We start from the raw sequence: 22428 nt of genomic DNA on the forward strand, positions 1-22428 counted from the left end.
TGTATTTTTATTTTCAGTATATATTTGACTTGCTTTTAACGCCATAAATATAAAATATTATTTAACATCGTCGTAATAATTCATTTTAGGATGAAACCAGAAGACATTCGATTTTACTTAGGACGTTACTGTTTATATGCATCTACTCGAACGTTTCCCAAACAGAACTGAAATTAACTAATTCGTCTCGTTGTGACGCAAAGAAAAATTATTAGACGTCTCGTACAGAGTCATATGTTAAGGTTTATTAGGACAGTAACGATGATTGCATTACAGTTTAGTAACTTATGCGTGAGATGTTCCGGCAAGAGCCTCAAAACAGAATAAGAAAATACATCCGCCACTAGCGGATACCATAGTCGATGCTCCGATCAATGATCGCGCTTTGTCCGGAGCATGACTACGATGCTTTTGAACAGTTTTAACCGCAGGACAAAGTTTTGGAGCGCCCCAGGCGCAACTTTGATAACTTACAGGTCCCAGTAATATGCGGTGTGTAAGGATAAAAGTTTATTTTTTTATTTCTCTTTTGTTTCTTTGGACTCAGGAACTTGCTGCTAGGCCGCCCCTGAACTTCCTGCCTAATTACGGAGCGCTCGTTGAGTCGTAAATCGCAAGAGATTGAAATTTTAATAACTATTCAACTAGTTAAGTCGTTCTTGTACACATAGATCCTCCTTTAACTGCATACAAGTGCACTAATCTTCGCAAACTCAACTAGGCATTTTCTTTTTTTCTTTTTCTTTTTATTGTGGCAAATTAACTTTATAGAACGGCGCAAAAGTATAATCTCGCCTACGTTTAGAAGCGCGTACGTATATCAAATTCTCTGCGTTTAATACGTAGCTCCTAATAGAATCGATAAGTGTCGTTTTAATTAAGGCTTTAGCTGCAACGCGAAACGAACGAATTCGCCTGTTTATCGCTGTCTAAATCAATGTAGACGTGAGATTGAGTGCATGAAACGGAACAGCAAAATTAGTAGACCTCAGGTTCGAACCACCAATGCTACGACATATATCGTTCTCATTTAATTCCGCCACGTACCGAGCTTTATCGGTACGGAATGAAACAGCTTGACAATATACTGTTGTTGACAGCAACTCGAACGGATTAAATATAACAATATTTACAACGTGGTAGTTACATAGAAGCATTTCATAGTGCCAATTCGGGTGTACAACTTCCTAATAGTGTTTCTGCCGTATTCATCTCTTCATAGACAACATATAAATAACAATAAACGTAAGTGATAACTGCTCATATACATTGTACAGTCCATTTTTTACTTTCTCATGCGCACAGAGACGTTCAAATCGTAATCCACAGTCATACTCCTCTCTTTTACCTCTTTCTTTCTTTATAAATCAACTAGAAACTCGGGAGAAGTAGTCAACGCATTATAAACCTATTAAAAAATATCCACAGTAGTCTAACATACACAATGACAGTATTGCTACCTATCCTTATGTATCATTGGATACATCGATGCAATGTCGAACTCGCCAGAGTTTAACGATTTTATCTTCCTTCGATGTATCCTTGGCGCTTTAACATTTTTGAACATCAACGATGATCTTTGTATTCTCCTTGTTCGCTCGTTATAGTTTATTTGCTTTTGTTGTTCGTTACACGATATTATATTTGATCGACGTATCTTCGAGATTGACGGTCACAATGATTGTATAAAACCACATTACACTTCTGTTGCTGGCTATGCTTAAACGCGAGAAGCTCGAGGAAGCGAGCTTGATTTTCGGTTTACAGTTTGGCCGGTTTATAGTTTGAAATAATTTTCCAGGAAAGTGGCGGACCTTTGTGCGAAGTACCGCGAAACTATCGTTAACTTGGACGATAATGACTTTCTGCCTCGGCATGGCGATGTGCCGATGCATTTCTCCATTGTCTCTCCTTCATCCCTCTTTCTCGCATTGGTCGTTAAACATTTGTCTTTATTGATTATACCTGAAGTGGATGAAGTTTGAGCATGAAAGTTTTATGTATCGTGTTTTATCTTAACAGCCTCCGAGCTGCAACTTCTTACTCTGTTGTCTTTTCATTAAACCGCGACTGTTTGCACATTTCCTGAACTATTCGCTCTTGCTTCGGTTCGAAACAGAATCTAACTATTGTTTAAGTGTCGTTCATTGTCGTTTTGAACGTAGCTTATCAGGGACAGAATTGAGAATCAATAGGTCAAGCGACGAAAAACTCGATTACTTTGTTTGTTAAAAATATCCCAATTATTCATGCAAATATATCACAAAAATATATTAAAAATTGTGTATCACTTGCTGTTAGACTACACAGATTGTTATTCATATATTCATATAACTAGAGCGTATAATAAAATGATTCTTCCTTAAGAACGAAATATTCCTTCTCAGCAACTCAGCTTTTGGTTTCAATAATTTGCCAAGATGAGCCTAATTTACATATATACTTCATAATAGATAGAATCACCTTTCTATAGTATTCGAACCGTGTTCAGAAAATTATTTCAAACTTCTTCAGCAATAACCAGCGTAGTCGTAATTGTCCCGATCGATTATTAAAGTTAGGTATTGCTCTTCCCTCTACTGTCTGACTATACTTCTCGATTTCATAGTCATCCTTACGATTACACATTTCAATACTCGAACACGTGCATACGTTATTAAAACCGGCTAATTTCGCTCGCCAGCGAAATTCGTATCGCGCCGGTACTTTCTCCGCTTGTTTAAATTGATTCTTTGAAGATATCGAAGCTCCGATAGCAAATCGTAAATCCGTTTGTTCTTCGCTTAATTTGAGCGGCGGTTCGTAACCGTTCGATCAACTATTGTTCACGTTACGAACCCCTCTATGATTTATTCGCGTTATATTCAGACTTGTATTCGTTTTTCTAATGAACTAAGAAGGAATGGAAACATCACAGTCATATAGAGGATGTAATAATAAATACATTCGTAGTGTACTTAGGAAGGCGAATATTTCGTGTTTCTCTGTTCACTATACGTATGACTTTCAAATAAATTCTTCGGGCAGATAGTTCATAGCGATTTAATAAATTCGTTTCCGTACGAGGAGAAAAACATTAACAATTCAGCACTTTGGATACGTCATTCTACAACAAATTATAGACTCGTGTCGTTACTTATACAACTCTCGTAATATCCTCTCTTCGTACGCGTTCGTTAAGTATCTATACTAACAGGGAACGTTCTCGAGTTTGTAAAGATAAAACGTTATGAAGTTTTTAGCAAGTGCACGCGGCGTGTTGTTAAGCGATACACGAGCCTCTTACTTTATAAATTTGTTAAGAGATGCAAAGTAACTGATCGTTGCGAGAGATCCAGCGAGTCTCTCAAGAATTATATTTCATCGTTTAAATCTATATTCGAAATAATGCGATAAATTTGATTTTTTAATAAAAAATCACGTTGCCCGTGAAGCTCGATTGGCCGGGAAACTCGTTACTCGCATTTCCAACTAATCAAGCGCGATAATATTTTTATTTGCGAATCTCTCATGTTTCCATCCATCGTATCGATTTGTTAAAAATAAATCGTATTTAGACTTTTCTAAGGACTGGAATCCATCTAACTGAAATTCGATATCGAATACTCTTTGTCAATTTTTAATTCCACGATGATCGAAATTTAGAAAATTGAGAGATCGTTCGGTTAAGAACACGCGAACAAAAAAGAAAAAAAAAACTCAATTTTCCGATCAGTCCAAGCTCGGAAATTTACTCGAGTATTAAGACGAAAACCGTGGTATCTCTGATCAACGCACCATTGTACACTCTTCTAAAACTTCATAGTTATTTCGCATGGCGAATCTTCCTTCGGTAGGTTCGGATCTCCTCTTATTGCCGATACTCTTTTCCGTGATAGTTACACGTAGTAAAACGATGGAGAATGAACGGTGGCGAATTAGTGCGGCGACGTAGATTTAATAAACGAGTGGTTAATGTCCTGTATGTATGTATCTTGAGGGAGATCGACTTTGGTATCCCTTTGGCAATTTCACTGATGCAAACGGTGTACCCACTTTCCTTCGTACGACGAATAATGGAGGATTTCGGATGGCTCCTGTCTTCGAAGTTATAGTTCGTTGTAAATTGAGCCAAAGACCCGTCCAACTTACTGATCGTGATTAAAGCGAAACTCGGCCAAAGAGAAGCAGGCTCGCGAACAGCATCACCAGCGCCATTCCACCTTTAACAAAAAATAAAGTAGCGAGACTTGTGATTACCTTGACGCGATCAAGATAACGACGTTCTAAAAATCTTTTTACGTTCTAGCAACGGGGTGGCTGACGACCGAGCCAGCACTCGACGTAAGAAAGAACGGACGTAGAACGCGATAACAGGCATTTACGATAACACAAATAACTAGTGCTGTGTGGCATCCGCTTGCCCTAAGTCTTCCCGTAAATACTCGTTTACTGCAACGACCACCATGGAAACGGGGAAATATTGTCTGTATAATTATCCAGGCGAATCTACGTACAAATAATGTCCATGAAATGATTTATGCGAGGATAATGGCCCCTGGCCGATATTTAACTCCGATCATTTACGTTTCCAGCAACTATTGTACCTTCTCGCTTTTATTTCTCTTCGCCACGATGTTACCGTTTATCTTGCAGTTGTTGCTCGTCGGCGTGAGAAATAAAGAATTTTATAAAATAGGAACTTTGCAATTTGATCGATCGGTTTATCGTGTATGCAGGATATTCGAGTAGTTACTATCCGATGTTTATCTTGTGAACGATAGCTTTGCGAAAGAAACGGAAAAGAACAGAATTTCGCTGTTGTCTTTGACAAGGAACGTAACGAAGAAAACGTTGATCGTAATAGGAAATTGCCAATACGAAACATCGACGTTTGCTATCGCGTTGGTTTCCAAAGACGTTGAAACTTCCTCTTTTTCATATCTTCACATTTCACGAGAAACGTTACCGTAACTACGCGAACACCCTGTGTATACAATTTATTTTGGAAATAATTTAATCATTACGTCGCTTTGCATCGTTCATGCGATATAACTCGATCGCGGATGCGATTGATTTATTTAACCCCACGTTGCCAGCACACAGTTAAATAATTAACGAAAATCAGGTGAAAACTTGAACAAGCGACGCGACATTCACGATAACGTTAGAAACATTAATTCAAACGTGACTGACGGTTGCTGTCACATAATAAAACGATTAAACCTAACGATATTTAAATATCGCTGTGTAATTTCAACGCGGAGCAGTTGCACATTCGACGGTAAAAAAATGTCCTGATCAGAAACTAAATTTTCATAACAAATTCAATTTCTTTTTGTCCGTCTCGATGAGAACTGCAACGAACAAATTCTACTTAAAACTTGATTAATTGTTTTGCGCCTTTCACAGGCGCGGTATAAAAAGGAAAAGCATCCTTAATCGTTCGTTTAAACGAATTATTATTGCTCGTTATTACTGTATCGTTACCATTATGTTCGTAAGTAACAGCTCTTTCCTATACTCTCGTTTCTACCGTACAATCATCGATACAAGTTTACACGCGCTGAAAGCGCGTTTACGTTCCCGTAACAACGTATAATGCGATACACCTTTACAATAGGCGAAAGGATGGAACGTTTCTCGCGTTGATTTGCATCGCAAACGAGTTGCGCGGATTTTCGTTCCGTTGTAATACAGATATTGGGAAAAATCCTGTATCGGGGCACGCTCGAAGGGGGCACTTGCAGAGTAATTGCATTCGAAAGCACGGTCGATAGCGGAAGAGAGAGAGAGAAAAAAAAAGAAAAAAGTAAATCAAGAGGAAGGGAAAGAAATGCCGACTCGAAGCGAGCAATACAGTGGCTCGCAAAAGTATTCGGACGTTCGAAGCTCTTCTTCGTATGGATTATAAAAAATATTTTCTCTCATTCGCGTCGTAACGAGGCTCGACTATCGTCGTTACATCGATGAAATTTCAAACCAACGAAGATGTGCGTACGGATGTTACAAGATATTCGTTGAAAGTATACGTTTCGCGAAGATTACCAAAGTATTTGAACGGACAGTTGTTCGCTAGATTGTCTTCAGCGCTGGTTCTACGTTTAAGACTTTTGTATTAAGATCGTGCTGTTATTCGCGCTGTATGCTAATTTTCCACTAAGCGTACGTTTTCGATAAACGTCGTGTAACTCTTTTATATACAGTCTCAAGATGCTTCCAAATTTTACTGTTGCAATCGTCGACAGTCGCGTCTCGTCGCAGTGCCAGTAAAGTTTGAAGAAGCTTCGTAGAATGCCTGTAATATCTAAACAAATGACATATTAGGTCGAAAAGTTTCTTTCGTTTCGTAAGGAAATAACGGATTTCCCGTTTTGTATTATTTTATCGAATTACCTATGATCCATTTTGTTCTATCGAACTTAAAGATCACAACGTTCGACAGCATAGGTTTCGTGTTTGTATGAAGATGCGCTGTTGTAAAAGACGCGTCTGTAGAAGAAAGACACTTTCCGGACAACCTGATACATTCAGAAAAGTTTCCCGTAGTAAATGCTGGAATACTTTCGCGAGTCACTGTACCTTCGCTTTGTAACGAAGAGAACGTTACGCAATCTTGTGCTGTCGTGTCGCGGTAAATATCGAAGATCAATGATATAATTAGGGATATCGAATCCTTTAAATGCATTCTGTCGTCTTAAAGAACGAATCGCCGAAGAGAACGCGACGCTATAGACTATGGAATATATAAATACGACGTGCCCGTGTCCTATTTACAGTATGTTGCGAAACAATGGCGTCCAATTCAATTGTATCGGTGACTCTCGAAGCGCGACGCGCGTAATAATTGCCTCTGTTTAGTTTCACCGAATTCTCTCTTTTTTTTCCCCCCCTGTATTTTCCTTTTTTCCCGTCTCTCTTTCCCCTAACTTCTCTGTCAGTTCCATTACCAGCCGGAGTCTGTGCGAGGATATCGGGTCGAACGCATTAATTACTTTCATGATCGACTAAATTGCACGGACTGATGCCGGCGAATTGTATTGTTTTGCTACCGTACTCACGCCATTGCCGCTGCACTCGCTACATCCATGCAATTTTCCTTTTAATTTAGCTTGCAATTTCTTTCGCGACCATTTTTCCCCCGATTCTTATTCGACTGAAAAATGTTACTCTCTATCGACAGACAAATAACACAGTTCAGCATTGATTGCTTTCACTTTTTCTCGCAAAACCGCTGGAAATAGTTGAAAATGAATTTAACGTTTGAGCTGTTAAGCGCTTTATGTACGTGCCGTTTTAGATAAATGAGAAGAATGTTGTTGAAAGGGAAGAAAATTGGAAGAAAATTAATTTATTCCCGAAATCGTTTAAATCGTTTATTTGACTGTCCTCTACGGCGAGGAGCGCGTGTCCACGAAGCTTGTTTACTAATAATTTTACTAACTCAGGCTTTAATGACTTATACATGAGCCCTATACGACGTATTACAGAAACAAATCGATCGATATATCGTTTCTTACTATATGTATAGGGATACTGAATCTTGATCTAATATCTGGCAGAGATAATCTTCCATATGCATTCGATTATTTTGTGTTCTATCTGTGTAGTAACTCGTATTATTTTACTCTTCAGCAATACGAACGTCGTACAATTTTCTGCTGTCTATTAAGAATTTTAGAGTAGAATTTCTGTGAAGAAGGCGAATTTACGCAACGATTACGTAGCATAGAGTAAATGGTAAAAAGTGGAAGCAGGACCAGGAATAGGAAAAATTATACGATCACAATTTTCATTACACGATATTGAAAATTAAGCAATATTTCGATATTAATAGAAGCTGTTCACTTTAAATTAATACGATGCTGTACATGAGAATCCAGTGCGTCAGTACAGTGCGCGTTTCGTATTTAATTGTATATCATTATATAAATCAAATTCGTTCATTTAATACACAGACACGCTGTACATTTAGAACCCTTTGATCAGATACGCCATTACTGGCCATCAGTTTGCTATTAATTCCACGTTTCCTGCCATTGCCGTTTGAAAATTCTTCTGTCCCAGTTGTTTGTTAAGGTTTACTTGTTGATCTTCCAAATATCTCTTTATACTTTTTTTTTCTCTCTTTTAATGACATCCTATCGCGAATCGTTCTTACGCAAATTTAATTAGTTTTAACGGGCGAATGGCAAGCCAATTTCGCAGATTATACCGTAATCCTGTTAGAGTAATATCGATTCCATTTAACTTTCACGGGATTCAATTGTACAACCTATTTCGATTTCTTTCTGCGATTAATACGTTCGCCAATTTATTCATAACATTGCACATTATGGGACGCGAACGAGAGCACGTGAATTATTACGCGCAGTAATGAATACTGTCTGTTAATCGCCACTGATTACGTCGGTAAATCCGAAAACGAATTTTACGCGTTCAATCGTTTAACAGGGAATTTTCATAACTGAGAAAGTTTACAACGTAGAAAACCTAGTTAACACGCGTGGACGCTCGTACGTTCATAGGAGATTTACAGATACGAGAACGCACAGAATTCGCGTAAAACGCAAACGCTCGCAGATATAAAGACATTGTTACGACGGGCGACACTCTACCTAGATCAGGCCACACATCGTGGGCAAGAAGGGAACCGGATGTCCGCTCATCCTTACTGCGTATACTCGATAGTTAGCCATCTACATGATAATCAAACAGCCAAAAAATTCTACCAAATGTCCAAATCGGGCAAATTGTGAATGTAAACAAGTAAATAAAAAAAAACTCAATAGTCTCAAGGACCCATCGTAAATCTCAGGAATTTGCTAGCTAAGGTCCTTCAGACCGAACAAATATCGTTTTTCTAAATCGCTTTCTAAAGATTGTTGTCTACTACGGCTGACACGGGAAAGTTAGCTTTTTCTCACGTATGACACTTCGCACTAGCAACTTTCTATTGTCACGTAAACTTAAGGGTTGCTTGATGAAATAAAATAGCCGAGTCGTAACGCAACTATTAATTTTGTTTTAATTAAACTTTATTATGAACTCAGCAATTACGATGTAACACACACTGAATTAACATAAATCACAATTCACTCCAACCACGTTATGTAAAACTCAGTTACAACGATACGTTAAGTACGCGACTGTTATAAGGGCAGAGACCGGTAAACATACGTTGACTATTCTAAGGATACACAATAAGTAAGTCTTACCGACGATACTGTGTCTGAGGAAGGCTAGGGATGGGTGTGTCTGAGGACACGGGACTATCGGATTTGTCGATGACAATTTTCGTTAAGGAAGTGAGGGCAGTAGACACCGTCTCCCATTGGATAATAAGACGGTTGGTGAACCAGGAAGGGTTTTAGCCGCTCTCGCGAGAAAGTTGCTAACGGAACATGCCAGATGCGAAGAAAACCAACTTTCTATGCTAACACGTGGTCGACGATAAACGTAAAAGGAATCTAAGACAAGAAATACTCGCTTGGTCCGAAGAACCTCAACTATGAAAACTCCAAGACCCCTGGTGGGTACTTAAGACTATCGAGGGTACGCGCCAAGGATGTGCAGACACTTGGGTGCCGTCCTGTCCGCGGTGTGTGGCCTGGCCTCTGATGTGAATCGACGTTACACTATCGAGGGCAACTAAGACCCTTCCTAGTCCACCAACCTTCTTTTATCCAATCAGAAGCAACGTCTACTGTCCTCACCAAAAGTGTCATCAACGAATCCGATGGTCCCCTGCGCTAGACAACACCCATCATTAACTTTCCTCCGAAACAGCATAGTCACTGTACCTTACTTATTCTACAACGTTAGAATAGTCAACGAGTCAGTACCGGGTTCGTCTCCCTCATTGCTACGTCAACTATAACAAAAAAGTCCAAGAGCCTTGCTCGATTACCAACGAATATTGTGCCAGTGTATCGCATCTCTGTACGTCAAATCATTGTCTACGACGTATATCACAAGCAACGGTGTAACTTAAGTGTTAAAAATATAAGTTTATAACCCTGTTAATCGCAGTGTTATACCCGACTCAACCACCTCTATTATCTCAACGGAAATCAGGGGATCGATCTATTCGCGGCGTCGATTATTATAATCGTAACGGGAACTTACGACTGCCGTTGACGTGTTTCTTCGCGATTGCGTCTCCCGCGATTGGTCGAAAATACAGATATCGATAAGAATAATTTTTGAATCGTGGAAAATAACTTTTTAGGATACTTCGAATATCGGAAGACGGTCTGTGGAATGTGAAAATTTCCAAGTGCTAACACGGGGTGGTTGGTAACTGGCGATACAAGCGAAAACGGGGTGATTCTACGGGAAAAAAGAAGTCGAAAATATAGAATAAACATTTTTCGTTCGAGGTTTTGTTTTCGAGAAAATCGACTTTGCATTTTCGCTCGGTACGTCTGCACTTTATCGCGTCTCGTTATAACGGATCTCACTGTAGATCGTTGTCTCGATGGAAAAATTTAAAAAAAAAAAAAAAGAAAATTCTTATCCTATATTTTCGACTTCTTTTTTCGATTTTATGATTCGACTGTTCGATATGAACGACAAACACCGATGTAAGTAAATACGTTCGAGTGAATTACTCTGAGCGAATGGAAGAAAGAGAAGAAACGTGGCCCTCGTAATTTCTATTATATCATCCCAAGGGTTTCCGTAAGATTGTTCGGCTTCCTTTATATCCGGGAAACTTGATTCTTGTCTTTAGTATTGGTCTGTGTTCCGTGCTTTACATCGCATCCGAGTTTAGAGAAAGGGCGACGAGTATATTCTCTGCTTTGACTTCGCTGCTCTTTCTATTTGGATTTTTTTATCAAGCGCAGACACATATAACGTGTGTGTAATATCACGAAAACGAAAGAAGAAAGGCCTTTTGTGTCATCCGTAAGGGAAACTTTGTAAAATAAAAATGCGCGTGCACAACGTGTTTCGAATGTAAACGTTGCCTCAGCTCGAAACTTTTGTTCCATTGATATTCGCCTGTTATCTGTGCAAAACGCTATCTTTACAGCGCTGTATTGCGAACAACTGTTGCCTATAAATTTTCTTCCCTACAATACTGATAATTATTGATATGCATATATGTATGAATATTTGCATCTTTGACGCGATTGTGTTTCGTGTACGTATCCTACATTTTTGTACGCGTATAAATCACTTTCGTAGTATGGAAATTGACTGGATACGAAGGAAATAGAGGCGGTTCAAAAATTCGAATGGTCGAATAGCGATCGAAATTTGTCGAAGTTAAAGGCGAAGCTATTGGGTTGGCAACTAAGTGATCGCGGGTTTTGTCATTACCATCTAATTACAAAATCCGCAATCACTTAGTTGCCAATCAACAATACACGAACGAGGTGTGCACACAGGAGGAACGCGGGAAAAACGAGCGAAGGAGATGAATTGCGACGAAAATAAGCCAAGAGTATTTGACTGATTCCACGTTATTGGTATTCGTTATTAGAAAATTGAAATTTAATCAACTGTATTAATTTATAACGTTATTAATTTCTGATTTTGTAATATCTGGTTGTTCGATTCAATTTTACGCTGCAACGATAAACATTATTATAATTTCCATAAAATTTACTTCGCTGTTTATTTATTTCTATAGCCTATAGTACATGTAAATTTTATTCGTATTTACGTTTGGAAAATAATACATTTTCTCTTCCATGATTCAACGATAAAACAGGCAAGGTTGCACAAGTATATTTTACCAATAAACTGTCGATTCTTCTGCATCTATGAGAAATTTAAAGATACGAAAATATAGAAAATATTCCAACTAATGTACTCGATAGCGAAACAATTCCATGCTCAAGTTCCATTTGTTCAACCGTGTTCAGAAGTCTACGAATTTACTAATATTAAAACTATCTGTAAGTTGTACGTTATTTTTCCTATCTAATACAAAATTCTGAAATTGTAAAAACTATTCGTGCAATTCCCAAATTACGAAAGCTGTACTTCCAGCTTGTCAATTCGTTGCTACGACGACGAATGTTCATGTACCCAATTGTATTTTTCTAACGTCAAGAAACATCTGAAGCTTGAGCAAAATATGAAAAAATTCTTCGTATCAACTTCGTATGAAATTCCTATTAAATTTCATATGAGGTATTTGTTTAAAACGTTGCAGTACGTTTTTTCAAGGTAAAGCGAGGGCGAGGTGGAAATGGTATAAATTCGAGAATCGCAACAGGATCGAAGTTTTGGAACATGAGGATCCGGGCATCGGTATCCGCTTTCTATTCCACGTATCGCTCTTGATTCGTTCGATTTATGTACGATTAAAGCAAACGAATCCATCTTCCGAGTGATTTAATAATGGAAGAAAGTACACAAAAATTCGATTTCCTCTATCAATATCTGCAGGGCAACACTGGTCGCTCGTCTATCGCAAATCCTCTTATAAATCGTGTATAATCTTTTTTACACTAACGCATGCTTCCGCTGTTTCGGATGTAAACTGTCGATTATTCATGGGATTGCACGATAAACCGGTGAGTGTTTGAATCCGATGAGAGGTTGAACTTTTTTAAACCCATAACCAATGTAGCCTTTCGTTTCGCGAGCACGGAAAACTAGTATCAGAAAAACTATGGAACGAAGAAGCTTAAGCATTGGCAATTGCGCGAATAACAAAAAATTTTAATATTATCATTTGTCTGTACGTAATCCTTGTCTCGCGGCTTAGGATGGCGGCTTCCGATTTGTATATCCCCCTTTTCTATGTTATAAAAAAAAAAAAAAAAAAAAAAAATGTTAAATACCTAGTAAGGCAAAGACATTTTGATTTATTTGATTCTTTATTAAAATCAAGCGAGATAACGCTTCGGATTATTTTTATTGATTCGAAACGAGATAAAAGCTCGCTATTGTTTCTGATGGCTTGGAAAATACGTTGTTTAAAGAGCAATATGTATATAAAAGTGATACGAAAAGGGAGGAGACAATAAGCTCGTAATTCGCTAAAAAAGAGAACAGAGGAAAGTTCGTCGAACTTGCGCGTTTACCCGCTTTGCGTATACGCATGTGAAAATATTAAAACGCACAGTGCACGCGTCTCGTGACGCGCAATCGCGACCGTATGTATGTTTGCATTGGAAACTACGGCCTCGGCAGTCTTGCTAGCTCGGTATCGCGTTTCTAAAGTTAGCATTAACAGTACAGAATCGATTGCTTCATTAGAACGTGTGCGTCGATAACGCATCGTTAGGGAGTTTTGTAATACGTGACTGCGTTATGTTTAACCTAGTTTTTTTAATCGTGTCGCAGTAAATACATTTCACCGATGTAATGTTAATCTTACTACGTGTTTTGTGTCATTTTCGAACGAGTATTTTTCTTATAGAAATCAGAGATTGTATAGTCGAAGATATTAGGTTCATAGAGGTTAGGAAAATTTCTTAAATTGGAGGAAAATAGCGATGAAGATTGTCTTAGAATATTAAATGTTCCTCCTTTGGTTGAAAGGAAAGCGAATAAGCCGATAGATACAAATTTCGGGTCGTATTTTTCTTATAGACGTCAGAGATTGTATAGTTGAAGATATTAGGTTCATAGAGGTTAGGAAAATTTCTTAAATTGGAGGAAAATAGCTATGAAGATTGTCTTAGAACATTAAATGTTCTTCTTCCGGTTGAAAGGAAAGCGAATAAGCTGATAGATACAAATTTCTTGTCGTATTTTTTTTATAGAAATCAGAGATTATATAGTTGAAGACATTAGGTTCATACAGGTTAGGAAAATTTCTTAAATTGGAGGAAAATAGCGATGAAGATTGTCTTAGAACATTAAATGTTCCTCCTTTGGTTGAAAGGAAAGCGAATAAGCCGATAGATACAAATTTCGGGTCGTATTTTTCTTATAGACGTCAGAGATTGTATAGTTGAAGATATTAGGTTCATAGAGGTTAGGAAAATTTCTTAAATTGGAGGAAAATAGCGATGAAGATTGTCTTAGAACATTAAATGTTCTTCTTCCGGTTGAAAGGAAAGCGAATAAGCTGATAGATACAAATTTCGGGTCGTATTTTTCTTATAGACGTCAGAGATTGTATAGTCGAAGATATTAGGTTCATACAGGTTAGGAAAATTTCTTAAATTGGAGGAAAATAGCGATGAAGATTGTCTTAGAACATTAAATGTTCCTCCTTTGGTTGAAAGGAAAGCGAATAAGCCGATAGATACAAATTTCGGGTCGTATTTTTCTTATAGACGTCAGAGATTGTATAGTTGAAGATATTAGGTTCATACAGGTTAGAAAAATTTCTTAAATTGGAGGAAAATAGCGATGAAGATTGTCTTAGAACATTAAATGTTCTTCTTCCGGTTGAAAGGAAAGCGAATAAGCTGATAGATACAAATTTCGGGTCGTATTTTTCTTATAGACGTCAGAGATTATATAGTTGAAGACATTAGGTTCATACAGGTTAGGAAAATTTCTTAAATTGGAGGAAAATGGCTATGAAGACTGTCTCAGAGCATTAAATGTTCTTCTTCCGGTTGAAAGGAAAGCGAATAAGCCGATAGATACAAATTTCGGGTCGTATTTTTCTTATAGACGTCAGAGATTGTATAGTCGAAGATATTAGGTTCATACAGGTTAGGAAAATTTCTTAAATTGGAGGAAAATAGCTATGAAGATTGTCTTAGAACATTAAATGTTCTTCTTCCGGTTGAAAGGAAAGCGAATAAGCCGATAGATACAAATTTCTTGTCGCATTTTTCTTATAGAAATCAGATAGAAATCAGAAATGATATAGTTGAAGATATTAGGTTCAGATAGGTTAGGAAAATGTCTTCTATTCAAGGAAAATAGATAGCTATGAAGATTGTCTCAGAGCATCAAATGTTCTTCTTTAGCTGATAGATGCAAATTTTGAAGATCGTAGCAGCTTAAGCATAATGATACATGTAACAGGAAATAGTATTTATCGTAAACAAACATTCTGTTGAATAACAGAACGTTCGGATATACGGATAATGTATGTACTCATATTTATTTTCCAACGAGTACGTCCTCGGTTAGATAATATTATTTATCGTGGAATATAAATAACCGAACAATGTTACACTGATACTTATTTTGTATATTTCTTGTAGATAATATTTTTATATAGAATCTTTTGCATACAGAATTGTTATGTTATCTTAATATTTACTGTTTTCACGTCGTTTAATATTAAACGTGATTCGGTCGCATATACCGTATCTGTGATCATTCCGATATGAATTGATTTTAAAATATTTAACAGGGAGTCGGAAATACCGAACAGCAGTTATTTGTATTAATTTTTAATTAGAAGTATTTGCCCCGTTTTATAGATAAACGTCGGAAGTGTATTATTTGAAATGATATTCGACTCGATCGAAGGTTTATAATTATTTTAATGCGTTTTTATAGATGTTACTCCGCGTACACAAATTTCGTTACTTTTCACGTATAAACGTGCAAACATACGAATCGAGTTTCCATATCATCTCCGTTATCTCGTGCATACATATATCTGCAAAAATTGTAGAATACGTTTCTCGTTGTAAAAAAAATTTCTTGCGTTTCTTATACCGTAATTATATATTTTGTATGAAGCAGGGAAATACCATGCGCCTTCTCTCTTTCTCGTGTATGCTTTAAACAAGGCGTATTTAAATTTCCTTTTGTACAATCAGGATGACGGGATTACATTAATATTTTAGAAATTTTATTTTAATTTCTCTGTCGTCGTACGGAAATTAACCAGAATAGAGTAGAGAAAAAGAAGAAAGGGAAAAAACGTCCGAGCATTGTGTAGGGAACGTAAAAATTCGAGTACGAGAGAAAGGGGACGAAAGTTGCTCGTCGAGAAAAAAAGGAAGTTTAGTTTTACCTTTTAACGTTGACGCGTTACTCGGCGGCTTTGTTGTATAATTTCCTTCCTCGTCCATAAACACATAGCTAGCGTTAAATCCTGTTCCATCGTATCTGCCGTTGCTTTTAAAGGTTACGCGAAAGAACTTTCTGTCGCTCTCCACGTCGAATTCCTTTTGTTGACCGCAATGCCTCGAATACTTCCGGTCCCTAGACATGTAATTCGAAAATTCGACGAAGTCGCTCGCCGACACCGCCTCGCAGCTGTAACATTAACACCGTTTATCTCAGAGATACAAAAAAATAGCAGTCGTTTTTTACACTCTTGCGATAACTTAATTTTGTTTAAGCCTGCTGTCCGCCTCTATATGACCCGGAATGGACGTTGTATTTCGATAGAAAATTATTAAAATATACATACGTCGTTTTCGAATATTTGGTTTTATCATTTCGTTGTTTTCGTACCTTTTGTGCATACCACGATTTTCACGAATAAAAGAGTCTCAAAAGCACGATATCTGACAAGATACAAACGCGAAAAAGAAGCGAGGAAGACAGTAGGTTTCAATGGAAAACAATGATCGTTAAACAGTATATCGAAGAGGTTTAAAAAAACAGAGAGGTTTAGAAAATAATAATTTTACATATTTTTTACTTTAATTTTAAAGCGCATTACGAATGTTTATGATTCGTTTTGTTATCGGCGACCGCCATCGATAACGATTATTAACGGTGAAAATATTTTTCAATTACCAGTAACCATTCTTGGTGTTGAAAATGTTTCTCAGTCGCCAGTAACCTGCGTTATTGGCGGTGAAAATGTCCTCCAGCTGCCAGTGGCCAGCAATATTGGCGGTGAAAATGTTTTTCAGATGCTAGTAACCGGCATTATTGAAAATGTTTTTCAGTTACCAGTAATCATTATCGATGGTAAAGAGTTGTTTCTTTGGAGAGTCATAGATTTTCATTGACATTACTGATAATTATCGGTATCTAGAGGAAAGACGTCAAAGTCGGATGATCCTCAATTCGTAATTTTTTCCGACGAAGCTAGTTGCTAATAATTTCTTGAAAAATATTTTGACAGTGAAAAACTAATCGTATCGTTAACGTCAAGGAAGTTATATTAGGTTTCTTTCGTTTCATAAGGTGATAATAGATGAACAACAATTTCTGTTTTATATTATTTTATCGAATTAGGTATGATCGATTTCGTTATATTTCTATTATTATGTTCGTGCATGATTCAATAAACCAATACAAAACAAAAAATATTGTGCGTCTATTATTTCCTTATAGAACGAAAGAAACTTTTCCGACAACCCAATACGTAAAAGTCAGCGAGGTGCGTCCATATAGACGTTGCATATAATTAACAAACAAATGATCCAAAACGTTGAAACATTTTTGCTTGTAGGGAAAATTCCAGTACTTTGTGCTATCGTGAAAATTCCCTTCGAAACCGCTGACCTGCGATATTCTGTCCTCTTAAAACGTCCTCTATAGATCGGTATAATCTTATGAATTGGATAGTAATACAATGTAGCAGGGGATGTTATTGCGTTCGATATTATACCGAAGAAACGACGAGGAGACAAGCGTATCGATGTCTGCGTATAAAACTACACACAATACGCGAGCACAATACGGAATCGAAGTTTACACAATTTTCAGAGTGTTTTATTACGGAAGTCTGGTTCTTTCGTTATGTGTATATACACTTTCGCAAGTTATCAATTTTTTCAACGCTATCGACCGGCTACGATATTTAATAACGTATACATCGAGTACAATTTAAACGCATTATTTGTTTCTAATTTCGCGTGCGATCATATCGATTGATAAATGTTAAACTCGTCTCCTTTCTACAATCGCGATAGAAAATTGTTTCCGAAATACCAGTGCTAATTATCAAATTTTCAATGGATATTTTATCGTGATATGGTTTGTTAAAGACCGCTTGCAATAATTCATCGATACCTGTCTCATAAATTTAATAGCAGCGGGAGTTAACGTTGCAGTAGAAACGAGCAATTAGTAATTAAAATAAAATAAAAACTGTGATTGGCTGGAAGATGTTTCTCGCTCTAAAAATATTCCATTTCTCGTTCTTCGTTCACCTTATCACAAATACAACGAAAAGTAAATACTTTTACAGTCACTGTGTATATCTGTTGGTCTCATAAAATGATAGGAAACGTTGGTTTTCATCGTTAGTTTCCCATTAAATCCTATACTTTAACAATATTCGTGTCGTTATTAATCAAACATTAAATAAAAATGTAAAACGTAAAAAAAGAAATCGATCAAAGTGTCCGGATTCTTACGAACGACAAGTGCATCCTTGCAATGTGCAGCATGGAAAACGATCCACGGTGGTTACGAAAAGTATTTGCATCATTATCAAAAAAGCATCAAATTTTCGCGACGATATAAAGGTACATATCGCCAAACGATTCGAAATTCGTGCGATCTAATTAATTAATACACAGGGTGGTTGGTAACTGGCGGTACAAACGGAAAGGGGGTGATTCTACGCGAAAAAAGAAGTCGAAAATATAGAACAAAATTTTTTCGTTCGAGGCATTGTTTTCGAGAAAATCGACTTTGAATTTTCATTGGGTACGCGTGCACTTTATCACGTCTCGTTATAACGGATCTCACTGTAGATTTTGAAAAAAATTTTTAAAATTAAAAAAAGGATTTTATTCTATATTTTCGACTTCCTTTTTCGCGTAGAATCACCCCTTTCCGCTCGTACCACCAGTTACCAACCACCCTGTATAAATGCAATAGTAAATGCAGCGATGTGCAACTTTGTGACTTTTGCGAGTCACTGTACAGCAAAAAGACCAATCACGCTAGAATGATCGAAACGTACGTTTATATTCCGACGTGGAAATTCATTTCTTCATCGGCACATACAATCTCACCGGATAAAGCACATATTTAGTAAGCTCATAAAAGTTTATGACATCAGCCATTTCAGCAAGGATGACCGGTCCGCTGTATAACCGGGGCGCGCTTCTATTACGTATAAAATACAATTGCGGATGTATTATTCAGCGGTGCCCTAAGTTTGTCGTTCGTCTGGTAAATTTATATTTTCGGTGTGGTCGTGTGTTACGCAATCACCGGTAAATTGATATACATGGAGGACTAAGAAGGTCGGCACGTCGCTGAAATATTCACCTTTCGCGGCGAATATCGAGGAGATTCGAATGATTTTTCTGGGCGCGCGACGCGTCGCGCGTGCTCATAAATTGCTTTGGCGGCTGCGTGGGCCGGCAATTCCATAAGTAATTCGATCTTGGCTCTTGCCGCGCATAATTTCGATATCTGTACGTGTGTAAGTGCGCGGTCTCGCCTTCATCCACGGTATTTACAGTGGGAATATCCTTCTGGATATTCTGTTTTCGGATATTCCGGGGTAGTCGGCCTTCGTGCTCCATAAATATTCGCTGGAGGGTTTCGCCGGAGTCGACGAATTCCCGATTACGTAACCCGTGATTAAAGCTCGGCGGAACAGAGGCGGTCAGAAATAACGCTTTATTTCTGCAACGGCGAAACGATTTGAGAGCCGACCACGGTGTGCCAAGTTCGAGTTTTTGTTTGCCACGACCGCGCGAAAATAACTTTAATGGTAACGTGCAGGTCGGTACTACCAACGTCACGTCACCACCGTCTGGTGGATTGCGGCCGCGGAAATATCAGAAATATTACGAAGCCGCGGCCGAAAATATTACGACTCCGTATCCTGTAATTAAAGTCGGAAGGAAACGGCGATCACGAAGAACGTACGACATTGATAACGACGATTTACACGACCGTTTCCTCCGTCGAAGAATGCATTCGCTGCCTGCAAATAATGTATCGCGCTCGTAAGAAATGTTGATACGTGAATGATGATGCTATTATCGTCGAAGCAGAGACGTATAGCATGCGAATCGCCCCCTCCACCGATGACATAAGTGGCAATTCCCGTGATAGATCATCATTCGGTTTTCACGTTTCCCAACATATATTTCGCAGTGTTTACTCGCATCCGGATTTACGGATAGGAATGTATCTTTTCTTCGCGAGACGGCAACGAAATGAACGCGCGCGGCCCAAGAATCGCGAGGTTCGCGTTGCACTTCGTCTAATTCGAGTCTCGTTCGAATCGCGATATTTACAGTGGATGCTTTTCAAACGAAAGAAGGGCAAGGGAAGAGAGAAGCAAAGAACGGAAACGAAGTCGCTGTGCTCGTTATACGTGAATTTACTTTATCGGTAACGACAGACGCAAGTGCCTTCTTCCAAGGATTTTGATATCGGTCGACCTCGAATTATTAAATTCAGGTCGTATTTCGCCGGGGAGAGCAGAATCGATGGAGTCACAGAGGCCTACTTCGTGCTTCCTCTCGCTGTTATTGTTCAAAAGTTGGGCAGAAATCGGCAAAACACGACTAATTAGCGGCTTCCAGTAATGAACGATGCGGTGTATTACAACGTGGTTATTGATGGCGATTTAATACGACCCAATTAGGTTATTACGTAAACTTCTTTTTTTCCCCGTATCGCAAGGCTACTGCTCTGTATCAGCCGTATTACACTTTGCGATTAATATCGAAGGAACGATCGAGCATGTAAGGATTTGCCGCTCACAAGCATCAGGACGTTTTCGTAGATTTTAGCAGTAACATTACGTGAATTTTAAGCAAACATTAAAATTAACGGTACATTGGTAACTAACTTTTTTATATTTTATTATTTACTATACGTACCATGACATTCACTCGCTATTTAAATACCACTGGTTGCATTAACGTTAGAAGTCCTTCTATCAATTTAGAGGATCCTTCTTGACGTAATTTGTAATTTAGGAATAAAAGAATCCGACGATGAAAAACGTGTTCCATAATTACAAATACCAATTTTATCATCGCACGTTGACGGCAAAGAAAGCGAAAATCTTATTTTGAAAAACAGCAATTGCGGCAATCGTTGAAACCATCCGATAAACCGTAGCCCTTAGCAATCTGTTCTAATATCAGATGATGGATTACATCGAGCTTTTCCGTCTCTCATCACCGATAGTCGTTAATCAGCTGTGCTTGCTAATTGGTCAGCACGATGCAAATACTGCACGTTCCGATGAGCTTTTGGCCTATCGGTTACCGAATTCTCTTTGCATGTGAAGTCTTCGTCCCCGATAAGCAGCTTGAAACTTTGTCTGACGTAGTTTGATTTAGTGGAACGTCGAACTACATCAGGAAACCCAATCGAACTAGCATCGATTTGCTTCCAGTAGCCTTCTAGTTGGCTAAGGATACTCACTTTGTCTCACCTAGTCTCGTTGAGTGACGAGAAGGAAACGGAGAAGGATCGATACATAGAATTCTAGTCACGCTCGAATAGCTAGTTTATCTGTCCTGTCTGATGTTCGTGTTCCTTCCCATTTACGCGATTCGAAGGATTCCCCTTATGTGACTTTTATTGCCGTTTCTGATTTCGCTACTATATACATTATTGATTTCTGTGTTTAAATATTCATGGAATAAATATTAATAGAAAGTAGATGAGCATTGTAATGGTAAATTTCACGGGAATTCTCGTTGCTAATAAAAATTAAAAGGCATGACCGGTTGATTTTATAGTAATTTTATAGAAAAATCTCAGCGAGGAAATCCCTTGATTTTCATAACTGGCAGCATAAAATATTAATTTTAACGGAACGAAACGTAATGCGTGCCGTTCCGTGTGCCGTTTCTTCGCGTTTCTTTTAATCTTACTTTTCACTTTTCTCCCCTTTCTACCGTGCGTTTTAAGTTTCATTTTAAACACAAAATGTATTTTAAAGATTGAAGTAGTAAAAGTATCATTATCTAAATAAATCGTTACAAGCTATCTTCGTCGAAATTGTTATGGATACTAGCCGATTCTTTCCTTTGTACGCTGAATTAATTTGTATAGTATTGTATTGCGAATAGAATACCGGTATTTAAATCCGTCTCATCCGGATGGATAACTCTTTTCAAGTTATTTAAACGAAATACTACAGTAACGTGTACAGTCTTGAATAATTCTCTGCGACTCTGAATTCTTATTTAATTTATACAATCAGAAAATTACGTCGCAAAATGCAAATACAGCCACGTCAAAATGAAAATCAAAGGACGTCTTTAACGTTTACAAAATTAGAAACTACTATATTATTCGCTTTAGATGGCATTCGATCCCTACCAATTTTTCCTATATTTTTAAGTATCCTATTTCACGTATAATACAAATACATGAGTATCCAGACACTACAGTAACAACAGGAATATACCTGAACAGTACGAATCAACGAAAAATTAATAATTAGAAACAGCAATTGCAGGAATTAATAAACAGTAAATAGAAAATATCCATCAAAAGGGGTAGTAATAATATCTAGCATTTACCAAATATATAAAATTACTACTTACGTGTCATTGTTCGCGTTAACGTCGCAAGTCTCCCTTCCAAAATCATTTTGAAACTCTTTTTAACGATATCAGGGCAAACAATTTGTAACCAGATATATAGCGAAATATCTTCCAC

The 22428-nt window shown here is 37.7% G+C and overlaps 1 protein-coding gene across 3 annotated transcripts in view; it reads right to left on the minus strand.

The window, feature by feature from the left end:
- Window positions 1-509: 509 nt before the first annotated feature.
- The window catches only part of Sol1, a 529381-nt gene continuing 507462 nt past the window's right edge, over window positions 510-22428 (minus strand). Inside the window, exons 12-13 of one of the 3 annotated variants that reach the window (XM_076625165.1) lie at window positions 15881-16125; window positions 3995-4202 (exon numbers count right to left, since the gene is read on the minus strand). In XM_076625165.1, the coding sequence (XP_076481280.1) occupies window positions 4141-4202; window positions 15881-16125 (307 nt within the window). In that variant the 3' untranslated portion in view covers window positions 3995-4140. Of the gene's footprint in view, window positions 4203-15258; window positions 15521-15880; window positions 16126-22428 lie in introns of those variants that run through there. The other 2 variants (XM_076625164.1, XM_076625163.1) reach the window with 2 other exon arrangements.

The sequence above is a fragment of the Bombus vancouverensis genome, chromosome 15 (genome assembly GCF_051014615.1).
Source record: "Bombus vancouverensis nearcticus chromosome 15, iyBomVanc1_principal, whole genome shotgun sequence".
NCBI lineage: Eukaryota > Metazoa > Arthropoda > Insecta > Hymenoptera > Apidae > Bombus > Bombus vancouverensis.